The sequence below is a fragment of the Pseudophryne corroboree genome, chromosome 7, assembly GCF_028390025.1.
Source record: "Pseudophryne corroboree isolate aPseCor3 chromosome 7, aPseCor3.hap2, whole genome shotgun sequence".
In the NCBI taxonomy this organism is placed as follows: domain Eukaryota; kingdom Metazoa; phylum Chordata; class Amphibia; order Anura; family Myobatrachidae; genus Pseudophryne; species Pseudophryne corroboree.
In genome coordinates, this window is record NC_086450.1 from 518,074,351 (window position 1) to 518,100,017 (window position 25,667).

The following is a 25,667-nucleotide window of genomic DNA, read 5'->3' on the forward strand; positions in this document are numbered from 1 at the left end:
TGTACAGGTATGAGCGGTGTGCTCAGTAACAGTACTGTGTACCTGTGATAGTATCAGTAGCATGCTGAGTATCAGGGGAGATGTGTACAGGTATGAGTGGTGTGCTCAGTAACAGTACTGTGTACCTGTGATAGTATTAGTAACATGCTGAGTATCAAGCAGATGTGTACAGGTATGAGCGGTGTGATCAGTAACAGTACTGTGTACCTGTGATAGTATCAGTAACATGCTGTGTATCAGGGCAGATGTGTACAGGTATGAGTGGTGTGCTCAGTAACAGTACTGTGTACCTGTGATAGTATCAGTAGCATGCTGTGTATCAGGGCAGATGTGTACAGGTATGAGTGGTGTGCTCAGTAATAGTACTGTGTACCTGTGATAGTATCAGTAACATGCTGAGTCTCAGGGCAGATGTGTACAGGTATGAGTGGTGTGCTCAGTAATAGTACTGTGTACCTGTGATAGTATCAGTAGCATGCTGAGTATCAGGGGAGATGTGTACAGGTATGAGTGGTGTGCTCAGTAACAGTACTGTGTACCTGTGATAGTATCAGTAGCATGCTGAGTATCAGGGCAGATGTGTACAGGTATGAGCGGTGTGCTCAGTAACAGTACTGTGTACCTGTGATAGTAATGGTAGCCTGCTGAGTATCAGGGCAGATGTGTACAGATATGAGCGGTGTGCTCAGTAACAGTACTGTGTACCTGTGATAGTATCAGTAACATGCTGAGTATCAGGGGAGATGTGTACAGGTATGAGTGGTGTGCTCAGTAACAGTACTGTGTACCTGTGATAGTATCAGTAACATGCTGAGTATCAGGGGAGATGTGTACAGGTATGAGCGGTGTGCTCAGTAACAGTACTGTGTACCTGTGATAGTATCAGTAACATGCTGTGTATCAGGGGAGATGTGTACAGGTATGAGCGGTGTGCTCAGTAACAGTTCTGTGTACCTGTGATAGTATCAGTAACATGCTGAGTATCAGGGCAGATGTGTACAGGTATGAGTGGTGTGCTCAGTAATAGTACTGTGTACCTGTGATAGTATCAGTAGCATGCTGAGTATCAGGGGAGATGTGTACAGGTATGAGCGGTGTGCTCAGTAACAGTTCTGTGTACCTGTGATAGTATCAGTAACATGCTGAGTATCAGGGCAGATGTGTACAGGTATGAGTGGTGTGCTCAGTAATAGTACTGTGTACCTGTGATAGTATCAGTAACATGCTGAGTATCAGGGGAGATGTGTACAGGTATGAGCGGTGTGCTCAGTAACAGTACTGTGTACCTGTGATAGTATCAGTAGCATGCTGAGTATCAGGGCAGATGTGTACAGGTATGAGCGGTGTGCTCAGTAACAGTACTGTGTACCTGTGATAGTAATGGTAGCCTGTAGCCAGAACAGATGTGTACAGATATGAGCGGTGTGCTCAGTAACAGTACTGTGTACCTATGATAGTATCAGTAACATGCTGAGTATCAGGGGAGATGTGTACAGGTATGAGTGGTGTGCTCAGTAACAGTACTGTGTACCTGTGATAGTATCAGTAACATGCTGAGTATCAGGGGAGATGTGTACAGGTATGAGTGGTGTGCTCAGTAACAGTACTGTGTACCTGTGATAGTATCAGTAGCATGCTGAGTATCAGGGGAGATGTGTACAGGTATGAGTGGTGTGCTCAGTAACAGTACTGTGTACCTGTGATAGTATCAGTAGCATGCTGAGTATCAGGCAGATGTGTACAGGTATGAGCGGTGTGCTCAGTAACAGTACTGTGTACCTGTGATAGTATCAGTAGTATGCTGAGTATCAGGCAGATGTGTACAGGTATGAGCGGTGTGCTCAGTAACAGTACTGTGTACCTGTGATAGTATCAGTAACATGCTGAGTATCAGGGCAGATGTGTACAGGTATGAGCGGTGTGCTCAGTAACAGTACTGTGTACCTGTGATAGTATCAGTAGTATGCTGAGTATCAGGCAGATGTGTACAGGTATGAGCGGTGTGCTCAGTAACAGTACTGTGTACCTGTGATAGTATCAGTAACATGCTGTGTATCAGGGCAGATGTGTACAGGTATGAGTGGTGTGCTCAGTAACAGTACTGTGTACCTGTGATAGTATCAGTAACATGCTGTGTATCAGGGCAGATGTGTACAGGTATGAGTGGTGTGCTCAGTAACAGTACTGTGTACCTGTGATAGTATCAGTAGTATGCTGAGTATCAGGGCAGATGTGTACAGGTATGACCGGTGTGCTCAGTAACAGTACTGTGTACCTGTGATAGTATCAGTAGTATGCTGAGTATCAGGCAGATGTGTACAGGTATGAGCGGTGTGCTCAGTAATAGTTCTGTGTACCTGTGATAGTATCAGTAGTATGCTGAGTATCAGGCAGATGTGTACAGGTATGAGCGGTGTGCTCAGTAATAGTTCTGTGTACCTGTGATAGTATCAGTAGTATGCTGAGTATCAGGCAGATGTGTACAGGTATGAGCGGTGTGCTCAGTAACAGTACTGTGTACCTGTGATAGTAATGGTAGCATGCTGAGTATCAGGGGAGATGTGTACAGGTATGAGTGGTGTGCTCAGTAACAGTTCTGTGTACCTGTGATAGTAATGGTAGCATGCTGAGTATCAGGGCAGATGTGTACAGGTATGAGTGGTGTGCTCAGTAACAGTACTGTGTACCTGTGATAGTATCAGTAGTATGCTGAGTATCAGGGCAGATGTGTACAGGTATGACCGGTGTGCTCAGTAACAGTACTGTGTACCTGTGATAGTATTAGTAACATGCTGAGTATCAAGCAGATGTGTACAGGTATGAGCGGTGTGCTCAGTAACAGTACTGTGTACCTGTGATAGTATCAGTAGCATGCTGAGTATCAGGGGAGATGTGTACAGGTATGAGTGGTGTGCTCAGTAACAGTACTGTGTACCTGTGATAGTATTAGTAACATGCTGAGTATCAAGCAGATGTGTACAGGTATGAGCGGTGTGATCAGTAACAGTACTGTGTACCTGTGATAGTATCAGTAACATGCTGTGTATCAGGGCAGATGTGTACAGGTATGAGTGGTGTGCTCAGTAACAGTACTGTGTACCTGTGATAGTATCAGTAGCATGCTGTGTATCAGGGCAGATGTGTACAGGTATGAGTGGTGTGCTCAGTAATAGTACTGTGTACCTGTGATAGTATCAGTAACATGCTGAGTCTCAGGGCAGATGTGTACAGGTATGAGTGGTGTGCTCAGTAATAGTACTGTGTACCTGTGATAGTATCAGTAGCATGCTGAGTATCAGGGGAGATGTGTACAGGTATGAGTGGTGTGCTCAGTAACAGTACTGTGTACCTGTGATAGTATCAGTAGCATGCTGAGTATCAGGGCAGATGTGTACAGGTATGAGCGGTGTGCTCAGTAACAGTACTGTGTACCTGTGATAGTAATGGTAGCCTGCTGAGTATCAGGGCAGATGTGTACAGATATGAGCGGTGTGCTCAGTAACAGTACTGTGTACCTGTGATAGTATCAGTAACATGCTGAGTATCAGGGCAGATGTGTACAGATATGAGCGGTGTGCTCAGTAACAGTACTGTGTACCTGTGATAGTATCAGTAACATGCTGAGTATCAGGGGAGATGTGTACAGGTATGAGCGGTGTGCTCAGTAACAGTACTGTGTACCTGTGATAGTATCAGTAACATGCTGTGTATCAGGGGAGATGTGTACAGGTATGAGCGGTGTGCTCAGTAACAGTTCTGTGTACCTGTGATAGTATCAGTAACATGCTGAGTATCAGGGCAGATGTGTACAGGTATGAGTGGTGTGCTCAGTAATAGTACTGTGTACCTGTGATAGTATCAGTAGCATGCTGAGTATCAGGGGAGATGTGTACAGGTATGAGCGGTGTGCTCAGTAACAGTTCTGTGTACCTGTGATAGTATCAGTAACATGCTGAGTATCAGGGCAGATGTGTACAGGTATGAGTGGTGTGCTCAGTAATAGTACTGTGTACCTGTGATAGTATCAGTAACATGCTGAGTATCAGGGGAGATGTGTACAGGTATGAGCGGTGTGCTCAGTAACAGTACTGTGTACCTGTGATAGTATCAGTAGCATGCTGAGTATCAGGGCAGATGTGTACAGGTATGAGCGGTGTGCTCAGTAACAGTACTGTGTACCTGTGATAGTAATGGTAGCCTGTAGCCAGAACAGATGTGTACAGATATGAGCGGTGTGCTCAGTAACAGTACTGTGTACCTATGATAGTATCAGTAACATGCTGAGTATCAGGGGAGATGTGTACAGGTATGAGTGGTGTGCTCAGTAACAGTACTGTGTACCTGTGATAGTATCAGTAACATGCTGAGTATCAGGGGAGATGTGTACAGGTATGAGTGGTGTGCTCAGTAACAGTACTGTGTACCTGTGATAGTATCAGTAGCATGCTGAGTATCAGGGGAGATGTGTACAGGTATGAGTGGTGTGCTCAGTAACAGTACTGTGTACCTGTGATAGTATCAGTAGCATGCTGAGTATCAGGCAGATGTGTACAGGTATGAGCGGTGTGCTCAGTAACAGTACTGTGTACCTGTGATAGTATCAGTAGTATGCTGAGTATCAGGCAGATGTGTACAGGTATGAGCGGTGTGCTCAGTAACAGTACTGTGTACCTGTGATAGTATCAGTAACATGCTGAGTATCAGGGCAGATGTGTACAGGTATGAGCGGTGTGCTCAGTAACAGTACTGTGTACCTGTGATAGTATCAGTAGTATGCTGAGTATCAGGCAGATGTGTACAGGTATGAGCGGTGTGCTCAGTAACAGTACTGTGTACCTGTGATAGTATCAGTAACATGCTGTGTATCAGGGCAGATGTGTACAGGTATGAGTGGTGTGCTCAGTAACAGTACTGTGTACCTGTGATAGTATCAGTAGCATGCTGAGTATCAGGGGAGATGTGTACAGGTATGAGCGGTGTGCTCAGTAACAGTACTGTGTACCTGTGATAGTATCAGTAGTATGCGGAGTATCAGGGCAGATGTGTACAGATATGAGTGGTGTGCTCAGTAACAGTACTGTGTACCTGTGATAGTATCAGTAGCATGCTGAGTATCAGGGCAGATGTGTACAGGTATGAGTGGTGTGCTCAGTAACAGTTCTGTGTACCTGTGATAGTATCAGTAACATGCTGAGTATCAGGGCAGATGTGTACAGGTATGAGCGGTGTGCTCAGTAATAGTACTGTGTACCTGTGATAGTATCAGTAACATGCTGAGTATTAGGGCAGATGTGTACAGGTATGAGTGGTGTGCTCAGTAACAGTTCTGTGTACCTGTGATAGTATCAGTAGTATGCTGAGTATCAGGGCAGATGTGTACAGGTATGAGCGGTGTGCTCAGTAATAGTACTGTGTACCTGTGATAGTATCAGTAACATGCTGAGTATCAGGGTAGATGTGTACAGGTATGAGCGGTGTGCTCAGTAACAGTTCTGTGTACCTGTGATAGTATCAGTAACATGCTGAGTATCAGGGCAGATGTGTACAGGTATGAGTGGTGTGCTCAGTAACAGTACTGTGTACCTGTGATAGTATCAGTAGCATGCTGAGTATCAGGCAGATGTGTACAGGTATGAGCGGTGTGCTCAGTAATAGTACTGTGTACCTGTGATAGTATCAGTAGCATGCTGAGTATCAGGGCAGATGTGTACAGGTATGAGTGGTGTGCTCAGTAACAGTACTGTGTACCTGTGATAGTAATGGTAGCCTGTAGCCAGGGCAGATGTGTACAGATATGAGCGGTGTGCTCAGTAACAGTACTGTGTACCTATGATAGTATCAGTAACATGCTGAGTATCAGGGGAGATGTGTACAGGTATGAGTGGTGTGCTCAGTAACAGTACTGTGTACCTGTGATAGTATCAGTAGTATGCTGAGTATCAGGGGAGATGTGTACAGGTATGAGCGGTGTGCTCAGTAACAGTACTGTGTACCTGTGATAGTATCAGTAGTATGCTGAGTATCAGGGGAGATGTGTACAGGTATGAGCGGTGTGCTCAGTAACAGTACTGTGTACCTGTGATAGTATCAGTAACATGCTGAGTATCAGGGGAGATGTGTACAGGTATGAGCGGTGTGCTCAGTAACAGTTCTGTGTACCTGTGATAGTATCAGTAACATGCGGAGTATCAGGGCAGATGTGTACAGGTATGAGTGGTGTGCTCAGTAATAGTACTGTGTACCTGTGATAGTATCAGTAACATGCTGAGTCTCAGGGCAGATGTGTACAGGTATGAGTGGTGTGCTCAGTAATAGTACTGTGTACCTGTGATAGTATCAGTAGCATGCTGAGTATCAGGGGAGATGTGTACAGGTATGAGTGGTGTGCTCAGTAACAGTACTGTGTACCTGTGATAGTATCAGTAGCATGCTGAGTATCAGGGGAGATGTGTACAGGTATGAGTGGTGTGCTCAGTAACAGTACTGTGTACCTGTGATAGTATCAGTAGCATGCTGAGTATCAGGGCAGATGTGTACAGGTATGAGCGGTGTGCTCAGTAACAGTACTGTGTACCTGTGATAGTAATGGTAGCCTGTAGCCAGGGCAGATGTGTACAGATATGAGCGGTGTGCTCAGTAACAGTACTGTGTACCTATGATAGTATCAGTAACATGCTGAGTATCAGGGGAGATGTGTACAGGTATGAGTGGTGTGCTCAGTAACAGTACTGTGTACCTGTGATAGTATCAGTAGTATGCTGAGTATCAGGGGAGATGTGTACAGGTATGAGCGGTGTGCTCAGTAACAGTTCTGTGTACCTGTGATAGTATCAGTAACATGCTGAGTATCAGGGCAGATGTGTACAGGTATGAGCGGTGTGCTCAGTAACAGTACTGTGTACCTGTGATAGTATCAGTAGCATGCTGAGTATCAGGGGAGATGTGTACAGGTATGAGCGGTGTGCTCAGTAACAGTTCTGTGTACCTGTGATAGTATCAGTAACATGCTGAGTATCAGGGCAGATGTGTACAGGTATGAGCGGTGTGCTCAGTAACAGTACTGTGTACCTGTGATAGTATCAGTAGCATGCTGAGTATCAGGGGAGATGTGTACAGGTATGAGCGGTGTGCTCAGTAACAGTACTGTGTACCTGTGATAGTATCAGTAACATGCTGAGTATCAGGGCAGATGTGTACAGGTATGAGCGGTGTGCTCAGTAACAGTACTGTGTACCTGTGATAGTATCAGTAGCATGCTGAGTATCAGGGGAGATGTGTACAGGTATGAGCGGTGTGCTCAGTAACAGTACTGTGTACCTGTGATAGTATCAGTAACATGCTGAGTATCAGGGCAGATGTGTACAGGTATGAGTGGTGTGCTCAGTAATAGTACTGTGTACCTGTGATAGTATCAGTAACATGCTGAGTCTCAGGGCAGATGTGTACAGGTATGAGTGGTGTGCTCAGTAATAGTACTGTGTACCTGTGATAGTATCAGTAGCATGCTGTGTATCAGGGCAGATGTGTACAGGTATGAGTGGTGTGCTCAGTAATAGTACTGTGTACCTGTGATAGTATCAGTAACAAGCTGAGTATCAGGGGAGATGTGTACAGGTATGAGTGGTGTGCTCAGTAACAGTACTGTGTACCTGTGATAGTATCAGTAGCATGCTGAGTATCAGGGGAGATGTGTACAGGTATGAGTGGTGTGCTCAGTAACAGTACTGTGTACCTGTGATAGTATCAGTAACATGCTGAGTAACAGGGCAGATGTGTACAGGTATGAGCGGTGTGCTCAGTAACAGTACTGTGTACCTGTGATAGTATCAGTAACATGCTGAGTATCATGGAGATGTGTACAGGTATGAGCGGTGTGCTCAGTAACAGTTCTGTGTACCTGTGATAGTATCAGTAGCATGCTGAGTATCAGGGGAGATGTGTACAGGTATGAGTGGTGTGCTCAGTAACAGTACTGTGTACCTGTGATAGTATCAGTAACATGCTGAGTAACAGGGCAGATGTGTACAGGTATGAGTGGTGTGCTCAGTAACAGTTCTGTGTACCTGTGATAGTATCAGTAACATGCTGAGTATCAGGGAGATGTGTACAGGTATGAGTGGTGTGCTCAGTAACAGTACTGTGTACCTGTGATAGTATCAGTAGTATGCTGAGTATCAGGGGAGATGTGTACAGGTATGAGCGGTGTGCTCAGTAACAGTTCTGTGTACCTGTGATAGTATCAGTAGCATGCTGAGTATCAGGGGAGATGTGTACAGGTATGAGTGGTGTGCTCAGTAACAGTACTGTGTACCTGTGATAGTATCAGTAACATGCTGAGTAACAGGGCAGATGTGTACAGGTATGAGTGGTGTGCTCAGTAACAGTTCTGTGTACCTGTGATAGTATCAGTAACATGCTGAGTATCAGGGAGATGTGTACAGGTATGAGTGGTGTGCTCAGTAACAGTACTGTGTACCTGTGATAGTATCAGTAGTATGCTGAGTATCAGGGGAGATGTGTACAGGTATGAGTGGTGTGCTCAGTAACAGTACTGTGTACCTGTGATAGTATCAGTAACATGCTGAGTATCAGGGGAGATGTGTACAGGTATGAGTGGTGTGCTCAGTAACAGTACTGTGTACCTGTGATAGTATCAGTAGCATGCTGAGTATCAGGGCAGATGTGTACAGGTATGAGCGGTGTGCTCAGTAACAGTACTGTGTACCTGTGATAGTATCAGTAACATGCTGAGTATCAGGGCAGATGTGTACAGGTATGAGTGGTGTGCTCAGTAACAGTACTGTGTACCTGTGATAGTATCAGTAACATGCTGCGTATCAGGGCAGATGTGTACAGGTATGAGTGGTGTGCTCAGTAATAGTACTGTGTACCTGTGATAGTATCAGTAACATGCTGAGTGTCAGGGGAGATGTGTACAGGTATGAGTGGTGTGCTCAGTAACAGTTCTGTGTACCTGTGATAGTATCAGTAGTATGCTGCGTATCAGGGCAGATGTGTACAGGTATGAGCGGTGTGCTCAGTAACAGTACTGTGTACCTGTGATAGTATCAGTAGTATGCTGAGTATCAGGGGAGATGTGTACAGGTATGAGTGGTGTGCTCAGTAACAGTACTGTGTACCTGTGATAGTATCAGTAGTATGCTGAGTATCAGGGGAGATGTGTACAGGTATGAGTGGTGTGCTCAGTAACAGTACTGTGTACCTGTGATAGTATCAGTAACATGCTGAGTATCAGGGCAGATGTGTACAGGTATGAGTGGTGTGCTCAGTAACAGTACTGTGTACCTGTGATAGTATCAGTAGCATGCTGTGTATCAGGGCAGATGTGTACAGGTATGAGTGGTGTGCTCAGTAATAGTACTGTGTACCTGTGATAGTATCAGTAACATGCTGAGTATCAGGGGAGATGTGTACAGGTATGAGTGGTGTGCTCAGTAACAGTACTGTGTACCTGTGATAGTATCAGTAACATGCTGAGTATCAGGGGAGATGTGTACAGGTATGAGTGGTGTGCTCAGTAACAGTACTGTGTACCTGTGATAGTATCAGTAACATGCTGTGTATCAGGGGAGATGTGTACAGATATGAGTGGTGTGCTCAGTAATAGTACTGTGTACCTGTGATAGTATCAGTAACATGCTGAGTATCAGGGCAGATGTGTACAGGTATGAGTGGTGTGCTCAGTAACAGTACTGTGTACCTGTGATAGTATCAGTAACATGCTGAGTATCAGGCAGATGTGTACAGGTATGAGTGGTGTGCTCAGTAACAGTACTGTGTACCTGTGATAGTATCAGTAACATGCTGAGTATCAGGGCAGATGTGTACAGGTATGAGCGGTGTGCTCAGTAATAGTACTGTGTACCTGTGATAGTATCAGTAGCATGCTGAGTATCAGGGGAGATGTGTACAGGTATGAGTGGTGTGCTCAGTAATAGTTCTGTGTACCTGTGATAGTATCAGTAACATGCTGAGTATCAGGGCAGATGTGTACAGGTATGAGAGGTGTGCTCAGTAACAGTACTGTGTACCTATGATAGTATCAGTAACATGCTGAGTATCAGGGGAGATGTGTACAGGTATGAGTGGTGTGCTCAGTAACAGTACTGTGTACCTGTGATAGTATCAGTAGTATGCTGAGTATCAGGGCAGATGTGTACAGGTATGAGTGGTGTGCTCAGTAACAGTACTGTGTACCTGTGATAGTATCAGTAACATGCTGAGTATCAGGGCAGATGTGTACAGGTATGAGTGGTGTGCTCAGTAACAGTACTGTGTACCTGTGATAGTATCAGTAGCATGCTGTGTATCAGGGCAGATGTGTACAGGTATGAGTGGTGTGCTCAGTAATAGTACTGTGTACCTGTGATAGTATCAGTAACATGCTGAGTATCAGGGGAGATGTGTACAGGTATGAGTGGTGTGCTCAGTAACAGTACTGTGTACCTGTGATAGTATCAGTAACATGCTGAGTATCAGGGGAGATGTGTACAGGTATGAGTGGTGTGCTCAGTAACAGTACTGTGTACCTGTGATAGTATCAGTAACATGCTGTGTATCAGGGGAGATGTGTACAGATATGAGTGGTGTGCTCAGTAATAGTACTGTGTACCTGTGATAGTATCAGTAACATGCTGAGTATCAGGGCAGATGTGTACAGGTATGAGTGGTGTGCTCAGTAACAGTACTGTGTACCTGTGATAGTATCAGTAACATGCTGAGTATCAGGCAGATGTGTACAGGTATGAGTGGTGTGCTCAGTAACAGTACTGTGTACCTGTGATAGTATCAGTAACATGCTGAGTATCAGGGCAGATGTGTACAGGTATGAGCGGTGTGCTCAGTAATAGTACTGTGTACCTGTGATAGTATCAGTAGCATGCTGAGTATCAGGGGAGATGTGTACAGGTATGAGTGGTGTGCTCAGTAATAGTTCTGTGTACCTGTGATAGTATCAGTAACATGCTGAGTATCAGGGCAGATGTGTACAGGTATGAGAGGTGTGCTCAGTAACAGTACTGTGTACCTATGATAGTATCAGTAACATGCTGAGTATCAGGGGAGATGTGTACAGGTATGAGTGGTGTGCTCAGTAACAGTACTGTGTACCTGTGATAGTATCAGTAGTATGCTGAGTATCAGGGCAGATGTGTACAGGTATGAGTGGTGTGCTCAGTAACAGTACTGTGTACCTGTGATAGTATCAGTAACATGCTGCGTATCAGGGCAGATGTGTACAGGTATGAGTGGTGTGCTCAGTAACAGTACTGTGTACCTGTGATAGTATCAGTAGTATGCTGAGTATCAGGGCAGATGTGTACAGGTATGAGTGGTGTGCTCAGTAACAGTACTGTGTACCTGTGATAGTATCAGTAACATGCTGAGTATCAGGGGAGATGAGTACAGGTATGAGTGGTGTGCTCAGTAACAGTACTGTGTACCTGTGATAGTATCAGTAACATGCTGAGTATCAGGGCAGATGTGTACAGGTATGAGTGGTGTGCTCAGTAACAGTACTGTGTACATGTGATAGTATCAGTAGCATGCTGAGTATCAGGGCAGATGTGTACAGATATGAGCGGTGTGCTCAGTAACAGTACTGTGTACCTGTGATAGTATTAGTAACATGCTGAGTATCAGGGCAGATGTGTACAGGTATGAGTGGTGTGCTCAGTAACAGTACTGTGTACCTGTGATAGTATCAGTAACATGCTGAGTATCAGGGCAGATGTGTACAGGTATGAGCGGTGTGCTCAGTAACAGTACTGTGTACCTGTGATAGTATCAGTAGTATGCTGAGTATCAGGCAGATGTGTATAGGTATGAGCGGTGTGCTCAGTAACAGTACTGTGTACCTGTGATAGTATCAGTAGTATGCTGAGTATCAGGGGAGATGTGTACAGGTATGAGTGGTGTGCTCAGTAACAGTACTGTGTACCTGTGATAGTATCAGTAACATGCTGAGTATCAGGGCAGATGTGTACAGGTATGAGTGGTGTGCTCAGTAACAGTACTGTGTACCTGTGATAGTATCAGTAACATGCTGAGTATCAGGGGAGATGTGTACAGGTATGAGCGGTGTGCTCAGTAACAGTACTGTGTACCTGTGATAGTATCAGTAACATGCTGAGTATCAGGGCAGATGTGTACAGGTATGAGCGGAGTGCCGAGTAACAGTACTGTGTACCTGTGATAGTATCAGTAACATGCTGAGTATCAGGGGAGATGTATACAGGTATGAGCGGTGTGCTCAGTAACAGTACTGTGTACCTGTGATAGTATCAGTAGCATGCTGAATATCAGTGTTGGGTAATTGAGTGTTGGCTGTGTGCTCTGTATAGATGCTATGGGTCGGCCGGACTGGCCCATGTGACTGTAGTATTATTACCTGTGTGTCCGGTGTTACTGATTGTCAGGAGGGTGTTACTGTTGCTGTAGTTAGTAAATATGATGGAACCAAGGCTGCCATTATACTGGACAGTATCCTGTGCAATGTCTATTGGGGACTGTTGTGTTCCGTTACAGGATCCCAGTGGTGGCCACGTAGCAGGACCTGTGGAGTAAAAGCAGTCACTGAGAGATTTGTTATGTACTTACAGTATCACTTCTATGTGTTTCTCTTCTAGAAGCTGAAGACTCAGTTAGGTATATGCACTTGCGGTCGAATTCCGGCTTTTTTTCGCCCGTTTTTAAATTCGACACAATTCGACAGTCGAATCCCGTCCGGCGGGTGCCGGAATTTGACATATGCAATTAAAAACGGATTTGAAAGTACCGCTGTCGAAAAACGGACCAATTGACGGATAAGTGCGTCGTGGAATCGACTTTTCGGACGGCACAAAAATGGTTAAAAAACCCTGAAAAAAAATGCGTGGGGTCCCCCCTCCTAAGTGTTATGATTCCCGTACTCCAGACCAGAGGAGATCTTTATGGCAGAGGTCTGAGTACTGGAAAGATATGCTGGTACGGGAGCAGGAAAGCCTAGTAACCCCTGGCGCCCTAACTCCGTTGTCTCGCCCGTGTTATCAGAAATCCCCTGCGAGACTATGGTTGCTTGAGCCCATGGCAGCAGCGTTCGAAGGGCGGATATGTCTGCCCAACCCCGATGCCCCCTCAGGTCTTAATGGGAGACAAAGGGAAATCCGAGACAGGTTGATAACAAGGGGCCCTCTGACTAAGCAACCAGGCCAGGGGTTACAAGCTATCTAACTTAAACCAAAAGTATGTGCGGACAAACCGCCAGGGAAAAGGACAACCAAAGATCCACTGATCCGTTACTCCTATCCAGCACCGCTGGATACCAGAGTGGATTTGTGGGAGCGGAATCCTCCGCAAAAGCTCCAGAACACAATAAACTAAATAATAAATAGTAAGCGGTCAAGCCGCAACACACGGCTACGCCGCGACTCACGAACACCACAGGATGTTAAAGGTGCTCGGTCGGACTCCAGGAATAGATGACAAATTCCGAGTACTGGATCACTGAGGACAGGAACAACCGGGTTGAGCAGGACTGGAAACTCTCTGTAACTGACACAGCAAACAGGAAGCTATCACCGGCGTCTGTGAGAAGTCCTGAGAGTGCTTAAATTTGGGAGCCCTCCAATCATGATCCAGACAGGGTAATCACATAATGATGCCGTGCAGCTGCATGCTGCACGGCCAGAAAACACAAGCACTGATTAATTAAGACCCAGCAACGGGGAACGCGGTCTGACCGTGGCGTCCCCGTTGCTAGGGTCTGAGCGGCTCCGTGCGCCCGGCGTCTAGCGTTGCTAGGGAGCCGGCGGCTGTCTGCCTGCGGCGTCCCTAGTTGCTAGGCGCCGGGCCGCACTGACGGGCGGACCCTCGGCGCCTAACAGTACCCCCCCCTTGAGGAGGGGTCAAGGAACCCCTAAGGCCAGGTTTCTGAGGAAATTCTCGAAAAAATGCCCTTTTGAGCCTCGGGGCATGGAGATCCTCATCCAGGACCCAAGACCTTTCTTCTGGACCATAACCTCTCCAATGTACCAAAAAATAAAGCCGACCCCGGGACAACTTGGAATCGAGAACCTTCTCCACTAAGAACTCCTGCTGACCCTGTACATCTATTGGTGATTTCCCCTGAGAGATCTTGCGAGGAAATCTACTGGACGAAACATATGGTTTTAACAAGGAGCAATGGAAGGTATTTCCGATCCGTAAAGTTTTTGGTAAACGTAACCGGAAAGCAACTGGATTGACTTTTTTTATAATATGGAATGGTCCAATAAATTTAGGGCCCAATCTGGCTGAGGTTTGTCGAAGTTTAATGTTGCGAGTCGACAACCATACCCTATCTCCAACTTTAAAAGTGCACGGCCGCCGGAGCCTGTCAGAAAAATTTTTCTCCCGAAATGCCGCTTTTCTGAGAGCCAGGTGCACTTTTCTCCAAATGAGTTTGAGATGAGAGGTCAAGGTCAGTGAGGAGACAGAGGAATGTTGAAAAAAGGAATTAGCTCTGGGGTGAAAACCAAAAACTGTAAAAAATGGAGATACATTGGTGGAGGAATGACAGGCATTGTTGTAAGCAAACTCTGCAAACGGAAGAAACTCAGACCAGTCATTTTGGAGTTTGGCCGAGTACAAACGCAAATATTGTTTTAATGATTGATTAACTCGCTCAGTCTGCCCGTTGGATTGGGGATGGTAGCCAGACGTTAAAGATAATTTCATCTTTAATGAGGCACAAAAAGACTTCCAAAATTGTGCAATGAATTGTGGACCCCGATCAGAAACAATATCAGTGGGTAACCCATGGAGTCTGAAAACATGGCGGAGGAACAAGACTGCCAATCCCTGGGCAGATGGCAATCGGGGAAGAGCAATGAAATGGGCCATTTTGCTAAAACGGTCCACTACCACCCATATGACTCGGCATCCGGCTGACAGAGGGAGGTCCACCACAAAATCCATGGAAATATGAGACCATGGCCTAAGAGGAACATTCAAGGGCATAAGTTGACCGATAGGCAAGGAACGGGGAACCTTATGCTGTGCACAGACCTGACAAGAAAAAACAAACTCCTTAGTGTCTTCGGAAAGACCAGGCCACCATACCGAGCGGGAAACTAATTCAAAAGTTTTAGCGATCCCCGGATGCCCGGCAACCTTGCTATCATGAAACTCCGTCAAAACCGTTGCTCTCAAAAACTCGGGAACATAAAGACGACCAGCAGGAGTATTTCCAGGAGCTTGATGTTGAAGCTGCTTTAACTGGGTAAATAAATCTTGTGTGAGACCTGCCCGAATGACTGAAGACGGAAGTATGGGAGTAACAGGACTGTTGTCTTGAACTGGAAGAAAACTGCGTGACAGGGCATCTGCCTTGGTATTCTTGGAACCTGGCCTGAAGGTGATGATGAACTTGAAACGAGTAAAAAATAAAGCCCACCGAGTGTTAGGCGCCGGGGTCCGCTCGGCCGTGCGGCCCGGCGCCTAGCAACCAGGGACGCCGTGCGCGTTCAGCCGCCGGCTCCCTGGCAACGCTAAGACGCCGGGCGCACGGAGCCGCCTCTGGCCTTAGCAACGGGGACGCCACGTGCAGCCGCGTTCCCCGTTGCTGGGGCTATCCTCATTACCCTGATTATGTGCTGGCCGTGCAGCATGCAAGCTGCACGGCATTTCTATTTAATTGTCCTGTCTGGATCTTGATTGGAGGGTGCCTGAATAAAGGCACCCTCAGGACTTCTTACAGACGCCGGTGATAGCTTCCTGTTTGCCTGTGTCTGCTGCAGAGAGTTCCCAGTCCCGGTCTATTTGGTTGTTCCTGACCTCGGAGATCCTGTACTCGGAAGTTTACCATCTGTTCCTGGAGTCTGACCGAGCACCTTTAAACATCTGGTGGTGTTCGTGAGTCGCGGCGCAGCCGTGTGTTGCGGCTTGTCCGCTTACTATTTATTATTTTGTTTAATTGTGTTCTGGAGCTTTTGCGGAGGATTCCGCTTCCACAGATCCACTCTGGTGTCCTGCGGTGCCGGATAGGAGTGTCGGATCAGTGGATCTTTGGTTGTCCTTTTCCCTGGCGGCTAGTCCGCACATACCTTTTGATTTAGTTAGTTAGCTTGTAACCCCTGGCCTGGTTGCTTAGTCAGAGGGCCCCTTGTTATCACCCTGTCTCGGACTTCCCCTTGTCTCCCATTAAGACCTGCGGGGGCATCGGGGTTGGGCAGACATAATCCGCCCTTCGAACGCGGCTGCCATGGGCTCAAGCAACCATAGTCTCGCAGGGGATTTCTGATAACACGGGCGAGACAACGGAGTTAGGGCGCCAGGGGTTACTAGGCTATCCAGCTCCCACAATCAGCATATTTTTCCTGTACTCAGATCCCTGCCATAAGATCTCCTCCGGTCTGGAGTACAGGAATCATAACACCGAGCTTGCCGGGCATTCAGCCGTTTAGCTGATTCAATGTATTGAAGATTTTTGTGATCAGTCAAAACTGAAATGGTATGAGTGGCTCCTTCAAGCCAATGCCTCCACTCCTCGAAAGCCCATTTAATAGCCAGTAATTCCCGGTTACCAACATCGTAGTTGGATTCAGCAGATGAGAATTTCCTGGACATAAAGGCACAAGGATGTAATTCCAGGGAATCCGGATCCTTCTGAGATAGGATAGCCCCTACTCCAACCTCCGAGGCATCAACCTCAACAATGAAAGGCAATTCTGGGTTGGGATGTCTGAGGACCGGGGCTGAGACAAAGGCTTGTTTCAAGGCCTGAAAAGATAACTCCGCTTCACGTGACCAGTTGGTAGGATCTGCTCCCTTTTTAGTCAGTGCCACAATGGGAGCAACTAGGTCAGAGAAAGAGTGAATAAATCTTCTATAGTAATTTGCAAACCCTAAAAAGCGCTGAATTGCTTTTAAATTGGTGGGTTGCGCCCAACTAAGGATGGCTTGGAGCTTCTTTGGTTCCATACAGAATCCCCGAGGGGAAATAATGTACCCTAAAAAGGATACCTCCGTGACATGAAATTCACACTTCTCCAGCTTGGCATATAGGTGATTTTCACGTAATTTTTTTAGAACCTGACGCACCTGGGTAACATGTTGTTCAATAGAGTCAGAATATATCAAAATATCGTCTAAGTAGACTACAACGAATCTTCCAAGAAATTCACGGAGCACATCGTTAATGAGATCCTGGAAAACTGCCGGAGCGTTGGACAGGCCGAATGGCATAACCAGATACTCATAGTGGCCTGATTGAGTACTGAATGCCGTTTTCCACTCATCCCCTGACTTGATTCTGATGAGGTTATATGTTCCTCTCAGGTCAATCTTAGAAAAAATCACAGCCGAACGTAGCTGATCAAAGAGGACAGAAATCAGCGGCAAAGGGTAAGTATTCTTTACTGAGATTTTATTCAAGGCTCTAAAGTCAATGCAAGGTCTGAGTGATCCATCCTTCTTCTCCACGAAGAAGAAGCCTGCACTTAAAGGGGATTTAGATGGCCTGATAAATCCTTTCCCTAGGCTTTCTTTAACATACTCATTCATGGCCACAGTTTCAGGTCCGGACAATGCATATAACCTTCCCTTAGGCAAAGTGGCACCAGGAATTAACTCGATAGCACAATCATAAGGCCTATGGGGAGGCAGAATATCCGCATTGCCCTTGGAAAATACATCAACAAAATCCTGGTATTCCACAGGAATGGGTGCGGGAATGACAGCAGCCATTCTGATGGGAAGCGTAATACATTCCTTATTACAGATGGTACCCCATTGTAAGATCTCCCCCGACTGCCAATCAATGATGGGATTATGAAAGGCCAGCCAAGGGTGACCCAGAACCACAGGAACTGCTGGGCAATGGGTAAGGAAAAACTCAATCTTTTCAGAATGCAGAGCTCCTACCGAAAGTAGAACAGGAGGTGTACAGAGAGAAATAACCCCATTGGACAAGGGACTCCCATCTAAACCATGCATGGTGATACACCTACCCAAGGCTAACTGAGGAATACCTAAGGCCTTAGCCCATGTTAAATCCATAAAGTTCCCTGCAGCTCCACTGTCCACAAAAGCCGAGACCGAGGAACAGAGGCTGCCAAAGGAAACTTTAGCTGGAATCAACAGTGAATTATTTGAGGAGATAAGCTGCAGACCAAAGTGAACCCCCTCACAACTCACTTGGTCGAGGCGTTTCCCGACTTGTTCGGACAACTACGGGCAAAATGTCCCTTACCCCCACAGTATAAACAAAGACCAGAATTTTGCCTTCTGGTTCTTTCTTCAGGAGACAGTTTGGAGAGGCCTATCTGCATGGGCTCCTCTATGTCCACAGGAATGGAAAAAACACAAGGAGAAGACCCGACAGATGCTCCTTTTTCAGCCCTCCGCTCTCTGAGACGACGATCAATCTTAATAGAGAGCTCCATGAGTTTATCGCGAGTCTCAGGAGCGGGATACTGAAGGAGACTGTCCTTTATAGACTCGGATAAGCCGAGGCGAAACTGACTGTGCAGGGCTGGGTCATTCCATCCACAGTCGTTCGACCAACGGCGAAACTCCGTACAATAAATCTCTGCGGGATTCCTACCCTGTCTGAGAGCACGCAACTGACTCTCGGCGGATGCCTCTCTATCAGGGTCGTCATACAATAGCCCTAAAGACCCCAGAAAGGCGTCTACAGACAATAAAGCCGGATCGTCTGTCTTTAAGCCAAAAGCCCAGGTCTGAGGATCCCCCTGTAGCAAAGAAATAATAATTCCTACCCGCTGAGATTCCGTACCTGAGGAGACTGGTCTTAAACGAAAATACAGTTTACAAGACTCTTTAAAATTAAAAAACTGCTTTCTATCCCCAGAAAAACGGTCAGGCAGATGCATTTTTGGTTCAGGAATGACCCTCGGGGAAGTCCGTAACAGATCTTCCTGTGACCTCACCCGAAGGGACAGATCTTGAACCATCTGAGTAAGCTCTTGAATCTGGCTAACTAAAAGCTGGCCAGGATTTGGCCCAACACCGGAGGGATTCATGAGGCTGACAAATCTCCCAACAGAATAAGGGAAAAAATTAACTCCTGTTTAATTTTAAATTTTAGTCTGGCCGGTGATAAAGTTATGATTCCCGTACTCCAGACCAGAGGAGATCTTTATGGCAGAGGTCTGAGTACTGGAAAGATATGCTGGTACGGGAGCAGGAAAGCCTAGTAACCCCTGGCGCCCTAACTCCGTTGTCTCGCCCGTGTTATCAGAAATCCCCTGCGAGACTATGGTTGCTTGAGCCCATGGCAGCCGCGTTCGAAGGACGGATATGTCTGCCCAACCCCGATGCCCCCTCAGGTCTTAATGGGAGACAAAGGGAAATCCGAGACAGGGTGATAACAAGGGGCCCTCTGACTAAGCAACCAGGCCAGGGGTTACAAGCTATCTAACTTAAACCAAAAGTATGTGCGGACAAACCGCCAGGGAAAAGGACAACCAAAGATCCACTGATCCGTTACTCCTATCCAGCACCGCTGGATACCAGAGTGGATTTGTGGGAGCGGAATCCTCCGCAAAAGCTCCAGAACACAATAAACTAAATAATAAATAGTAAGCGGTCAAGCCGCAACACACGGCTACGCCGCGACTCACGAACACCACAGGATGTTAAAGGTGCTCGGTCGGACTCCAGGAATAGATGACAAATTCCGAGTACTGGATCACTGAGGACAGGAACAACCGGGTTGAGCAGGACTGGAAACTCTCTGTAACTGACACAGCAAACAGGAAGCTATCACCGGCGTCTGTGAGAAGTCCTGAGAGTGCTTAAATTTGGGAGCCCTCCAATCATGATCCAGACAGGGTAATCACATAATGATGCCGTGCAGCTGCATGCTGCACGGCCAGAAAACACAAGCACTGATTAATTAAGACCCAGCAACGGGGAACGCGGTCTGACCGTGGCGTCCCCGTTGCTAGGGTCTGAGCGGCTCCGTGCGCCCGGCGTCTAGCATTGCTAGGGAGCCGGCGGCTGTCTGCCTGCGGCGTCCCTAGTTGCTAGGCGCCGGGCCGCACTGACGGGCGGACCCTCGGCGCCTAACACTAAGCATAACCAGCCTCGGGCTCTTTGAGCCCGGTCCTGGTTGTAAAAATACGGGGAAAAAATGGACAGGGGATCCCCCGTATTTTTAGAACCAGCACCGGTTTCTGCGTCCGGTCCTGGTGCAAAAAATACGGGGGACAAAAAGCGTAGGGGTCCCCCGTATTTTTTACACCAGCAGCGGGCTCCACTAGCTGGAGAGATAATGCCACAGCCGTGGACACTTTTATAGCGGTCCCTGCGGCCGAGGCATTAAATCCCCAACTAGTCACCCCTGGCTGGGGTACCATGGAGGAGTGGGGACCCCTTAAATCAAGGGGTCCCCCCCTCCAGCCACCCATGGGCCAGGGGTGAAGCCCGAGGCTGTCCCCCCCCCCCATCCAAGGGCTGCAGATGGGGGGCTGATAGCCTTGTGTAAAATAAAAGAATGTTGTTTTTTGCAGAAGAACTACAAGTCCCACAAAGCCTCCCCTGCAAGCTGGTTCTTGGAGAACCACAAGTACCAGCATGCAGGGGTAAAACGGGCCCGCTGGTACCTGTAGTTCTTCTTAAAAAAAAATCCAAAATAAAAACAGGACACGCACGCCGTGAAAGTAAAACTTTATTACATACATGCCGACACACACATACTTACCTATGTTCACACGCTGACTCTGTCCACGTCTCCAAGTAGAATCCAGTGTGTACCTGAAAATAAAATTATACTCACCTAAATCCAGTGTGTCCTTTTCTTTTTTGTAATCCACATACTTGGCAAAAAAACAAACTGCATTTACCCGGACCACGCACTGAAAGGGGTCCTATGTCAGACGCGCATAGCACATACCGCTCCATTATGTTCAATGGTGGGAACTTTGCGGTCAGCGGTGAGGTTACCCGCGGTCAGCCGCTGACCGTGAGTAACCTCACCGCTGACCGCAAAGTTCCCACCAGTGAAGATAATGGAGCGGCTGTGTGATGTGCCGTCTGACAGCTCAGATGCGCATAGCCAATCAGGAGAGTGCCACAACGTGGCACTCCCTGATTGGCTGAAGGGACCCTCTGTGACAGGAGTCACGGGGGGGTCTCAGCATTCGGGGAAAGGGGTCCCATGTGTAAACATGGGACCCCTTTCAGTGCGTGGTCCGGGTAAATGCGGTTTGTTTTTTTGCCAAGTACGTGGATTACAAAACAGAACAGGACACACTGGATTTAGGTGAGTATAATTTTATTTTCAGGTACACACTGGATTCTACTTGGAGAAGTGGACAGAGGTCGGCGTGTGAACATAGGTAAGTATGTGTGTGTCGGCATGTATGTAATAAAGTTTTACTTTCACGGCGTGCGTGTCCTGTTTTTATTTGGGTATTTTTTTGCAGAAGAACTACAGGTACCAGCGGGCCCGTTTTACCCCCGCATGCTGGTACTTGTGGTTCTCCAAATACCAGCTTGCGGGGGAGGCTTGCTAGGACTTGTAGTTCTTCTGCAAAAAACAATATTCTTTTATTGTACACAAGTCTATCAGCCCCCCATCTGCAGCCCATGGATGGGTGGGACAGCCTCGGGCTTCACCCCTGGCCCTTTGGTGGAGGAGGGGGGGACCCCGTGATTTAAGGGGTCTCCACTCCTCCAGGGTACCCAGGCCAGGGGTGACTAGTTGGGGATTTAATGCCACGGCCGCAGGGACCGCTATAAGTGTCCCCCGGCTGTGGCATTATCTCTCCAGCTAGTGGAGCCCGGTGCTGGTGTAAAAAATACGGGGGACCCCTACGCTTTTTGTCCCCCGTATTTTTTGCACCAGGACCAGACGCAGAGCCCGGTGCTGGTTCTAAAAATACGGGGGATCCCCTGTCCGTTTTTCCCCTGTATTTTTACAACCAGGACCGGCTCAAAGAGCCCGAGGCTGGTTATGCTTAGGAGGGGGGACCCCACGCATTTTTTTTTCTGGGATTTTAACCCATTCCCTTAAAAAAAAAAAAAAAAATCTTTAAAAAAATATATAAATAATACTTGTGTCTCCTAATAGACAAACCAAGTACATAATCCCTTCTAATATAAATAGATATGCTATTAGCAATAAAAAAAACACAAACAAAAACATGTTTTAATTTTTTTTTATTAGATTCCGCCAGCAAAGTGTGGCGGAATGAAATTGATGAAATTACTGTCGAAAAGCACTGTTGTCGAATCGACATTCTTCAATTGAATATACTTTTGTCGAAAAGCCGCATTTTTAACAGTGCAGACATGACGAATTTGACAACTGTTGAATTTGAAAAAGTCGAATCTGAAACGTCCGTTTTTTTTGTCAAAAAGTACTTTATTGCATTGTCGAATCCAATTCAACATGTTTTTTTTGTCGAAAATGGCGGTTTTTCGACTTTTGCGGCAATTCGACCGCAATTGCATATACCGTAAATTCACATTAAATTCATAGGACCATATTCAGTTGTTATATTGCGCCCAATCTCCTGTGTATAGTGTCACGAGATAGCGGGGTGATATTCAACGGATTCCCGCTACCGCGCAGAACGCGTCCATAGTACTTGGTTTTAGCCGTGTAAAGCGCCAGAACCCGACTAAACTAATGGACGCAATCATGAAAAGTGCTGTTTAGGCGTGAAAACGGGTCACTATTCATCCATTTCAGCTCGCCACCACCGGGGGGATGCGAGGTGAAATGCAGACACCGGCATCCATTTATACCCGAACTGAGCTACAATTGAATAGCTTCATTTGGCTCCATCTACTGGCTGAATTCTGCCCTTAGGGCCTTATTCTGCACAGCCCGCTAATGTGACGCGATCGCATTGAGCTGTCATTAGACCTAGCGCGCATGTCAGGTCCCGATCTGCGCGTGCCGGCCAATGCGATTGCAGTCAGACCAAGGCATTTGCAGGGCAGTTGGGGGCGGTAATGCAGCTTTGTGGGGGCGTGGACTCGGCGTTGCGGCGGCGTGGGGAAGGGTGCTTCCCTTATTCAGCAATGCGATCTCAATTGAATTGTGATGTCATCGCTGGTCGCCATTAGCATGCTGGGCTGCCTTGTTCTGTGCGGGAAGGTCCCCGGCCTGGGGAAGCAATGGATGCTGATGGGGGTCACATGCAGTGAGAAAGCACTCCGCAGCTTTCTCAGGGTACAGTACCCCCCCCCCCCCGCACGTACCCACTGCACGGTACCCCCCTGCACGTACCCACTGCGAGGTACCCTCCTGCACGTACCCACCGCGAGGTACCTCCCTTCACCTACCCGCAGCGAGGTACCTCCCTGCACATGTGGGGGTTAGGACAACAATAAGATTGCCGGCTTCCAGCTCTGTGACCCCAGAAATCTGATATCTACTGTATACTGAGATGCCGCTTTATAGAAGATACCAGATGACCAGAGCTACAGTGCAGGAAGCCAGCAATCAGATGACAGGAGAGCAGGACTTTACCAGGGACACCGATCACTGTAAGTATAGGTAACGGTGATCAGCCTGTGGTCTTATTACACACACATGGCCGATCCCAGGAGCCCGCTCCCGACTCTGCTCTGCCTGCCAGAACATCGCCGATCCCAGGACCCTGCTCCCGACTTTGCTCTGCCTGTCAGAACATGGCTGATCCCAGGAGCCTTCTCCCGACTCTGCTCTGCCTGCCAGAACATGGCCGATCCCAGGACCCTGCTCCCGACTCTGCTCTGCCTGTCAGCACATGGCTGATCCCAGGAGCCAGCGCCCTACTCTGCTCTGTCTGCCAGAACATGGCCGATCCAACGGGAGCCCGCTCCCGACTCTGCTCTGCCTGTCAGCACATGGCTGATCCCAGGAGCCAGCTCCCTACTCTGCTCTGCCCGTCAGCATATGGCTGATCCCAGGACCCTGCTCCCTACTCTGCTCTGCCTGTCAGCATATGGCTGATCCCAGGAGCCTGCTCCCTACTCTGCTCTGCCCGTCAGCATATGGCTGATCCCAGGAGCCCGCTCCCAACTCTGCTCTGCCTGTCAGCAAATGGCTGATCCCAGGAGCCCGCTCACTACTCTGCTCTGCCCGTCAGCATATGGCTGATCCCAGGAGCCTTCTCCCGACTCTGCTCTGCCTGTCAGCATATGGCTGATCCCAGGAGTCCGCTCCCTACTCTGCTCTGCCTGTCAGCATATGGCTGATCCCAGGAGCCTGCTCCCTACTCTGCTCTGCCCGTCAGCATATGGCTGATCCCAGGAGCCCGCTCCCTACTCTGCTCTGCCTGTCAGCACATGGATGATCCCAGGAGCCCGCTCACTACTCAGCTCTGCCTGTCAGCATATGGCTGATCCCAGGAGCCCGCTCACTACTCTGCTCTGCCCGTCAGCATATGGCTGATCCCAGGAGCCTTCTCCCGACTCTGCTCTGCCTGTCAGCACATGGCTGATCCCAGGAGCCTGCTCCCAACTCTGCTCTGCCTGTCAGCACATGGCCGATCCCAGGACCCTGCTCCCGACTCTGCCCTGCCTGTCAGCATATGGCCGATCCCAGGATCCTGCTCCCGACTCTGCTCTGCCTGCCAGCAGATGGCTGATCCCAGGACCCTGCTCCCTACTCTGCTCTGCCCGTCAGCATATGGCTGATCCCAGGAGCCTGCTCCCTACTCTGCTCTGCCCATCAGCATATGGCTGATCCCAGGAGCCCGCTCCCAACTCTGCTCTGCCTGTCAGCAAATGGCCGATCCCAGGACCCCGCTCCCATCTCTGCCCTGCCTGTCAGCACATGGCCGATCCCAGGAGCCTGCTCCCGACTCTGCTCTGCCTGCCAGCACATGGCCGATCCCAGGAGCCTGCTCCCGACTCTGCTCTGCCTGCCAGCACATGGCCGATCCCAGGAGCCCGCTCCCGACTCTGCTCTGCCTGTCAGCATATGGCCGATCCCAGGAGCCTGCTCCCGACTCTGCTCTGCCTGCCAGCACATGGCCGATCCCAGGAGCCTGCTCCCGACTCTGCTCTGCCTGCCAGCACATGGCCGATCCCAGGACCCTGCTCCCTACTCTGCTTTGCCTGTCAGCATATGGCCGATCCCAGGACCTTGCTCCCGACTCTGCTCTGCCCGTCAGAACATGGCCGATCCCAGGACCCTGCTCCCTACTCTGCTCTGCCCGTCAGCACATGGCTGATCCCAGGAGCCCGCTCCCGACTCTGCTCTGCCCGTCAGCACATGGCTGATCCCAGGAGCCTGCTCCCTACTCTGCTCTGCCTGTCAGCATATGGCTGATCCCAGGAGCCTGCTCCCTACTCTGCTCTGCCTGTCAGCATATGGCCGATCCCAGGAGCCTGCTCCCTACTCTGCTCTGCCCGTCAGAACATGGCTGATCCCAGGAGCCTGCTCCCTACTATGCTCTGCCCGTCAGAACATGGCTGATCCCAGGAGCCCGCTCCCAACTCTGCCCTGCCCGTCAGCACATGGCCGATCCCAGGACCCTGCTCCCGACTCTGCTCTGCCTGCCAGCACATGGCTGATCCCAGGAGCCTGCTCCCGACTCTGCTCTGCCTGTCAGCACATGGCCGATCCCAGGAGCCTGCTCCCGACTCTGCTCTGCCCGTCAGAACATGGCTGATCCCAGGAGCCTGCTCCCTACTCTGCTCTGCCCGTCAGAACATGGCTGATC

At 48.4% G+C, this 25,667-nt stretch overlaps 1 protein-coding gene across 1 annotated transcript in view; it reads right to left on the reverse strand.

The window, feature by feature from the left end:
• Positions 1 to 25,667, reverse strand: part of LOC134944462 (carbonic anhydrase 4-like) — a 186,698-nt gene that overhangs the window by 155,796 nt on the left and 5,235 nt on the right. The window contains exon 2 of the mRNA XM_063933032.1: positions 12,410 to 12,574. Coding sequence (XP_063789102.1) covers positions 12,410 to 12,574 — 165 coding nt within the window. The remainder of the gene's footprint in view (positions 1 to 12,409; positions 12,575 to 25,667) is intronic.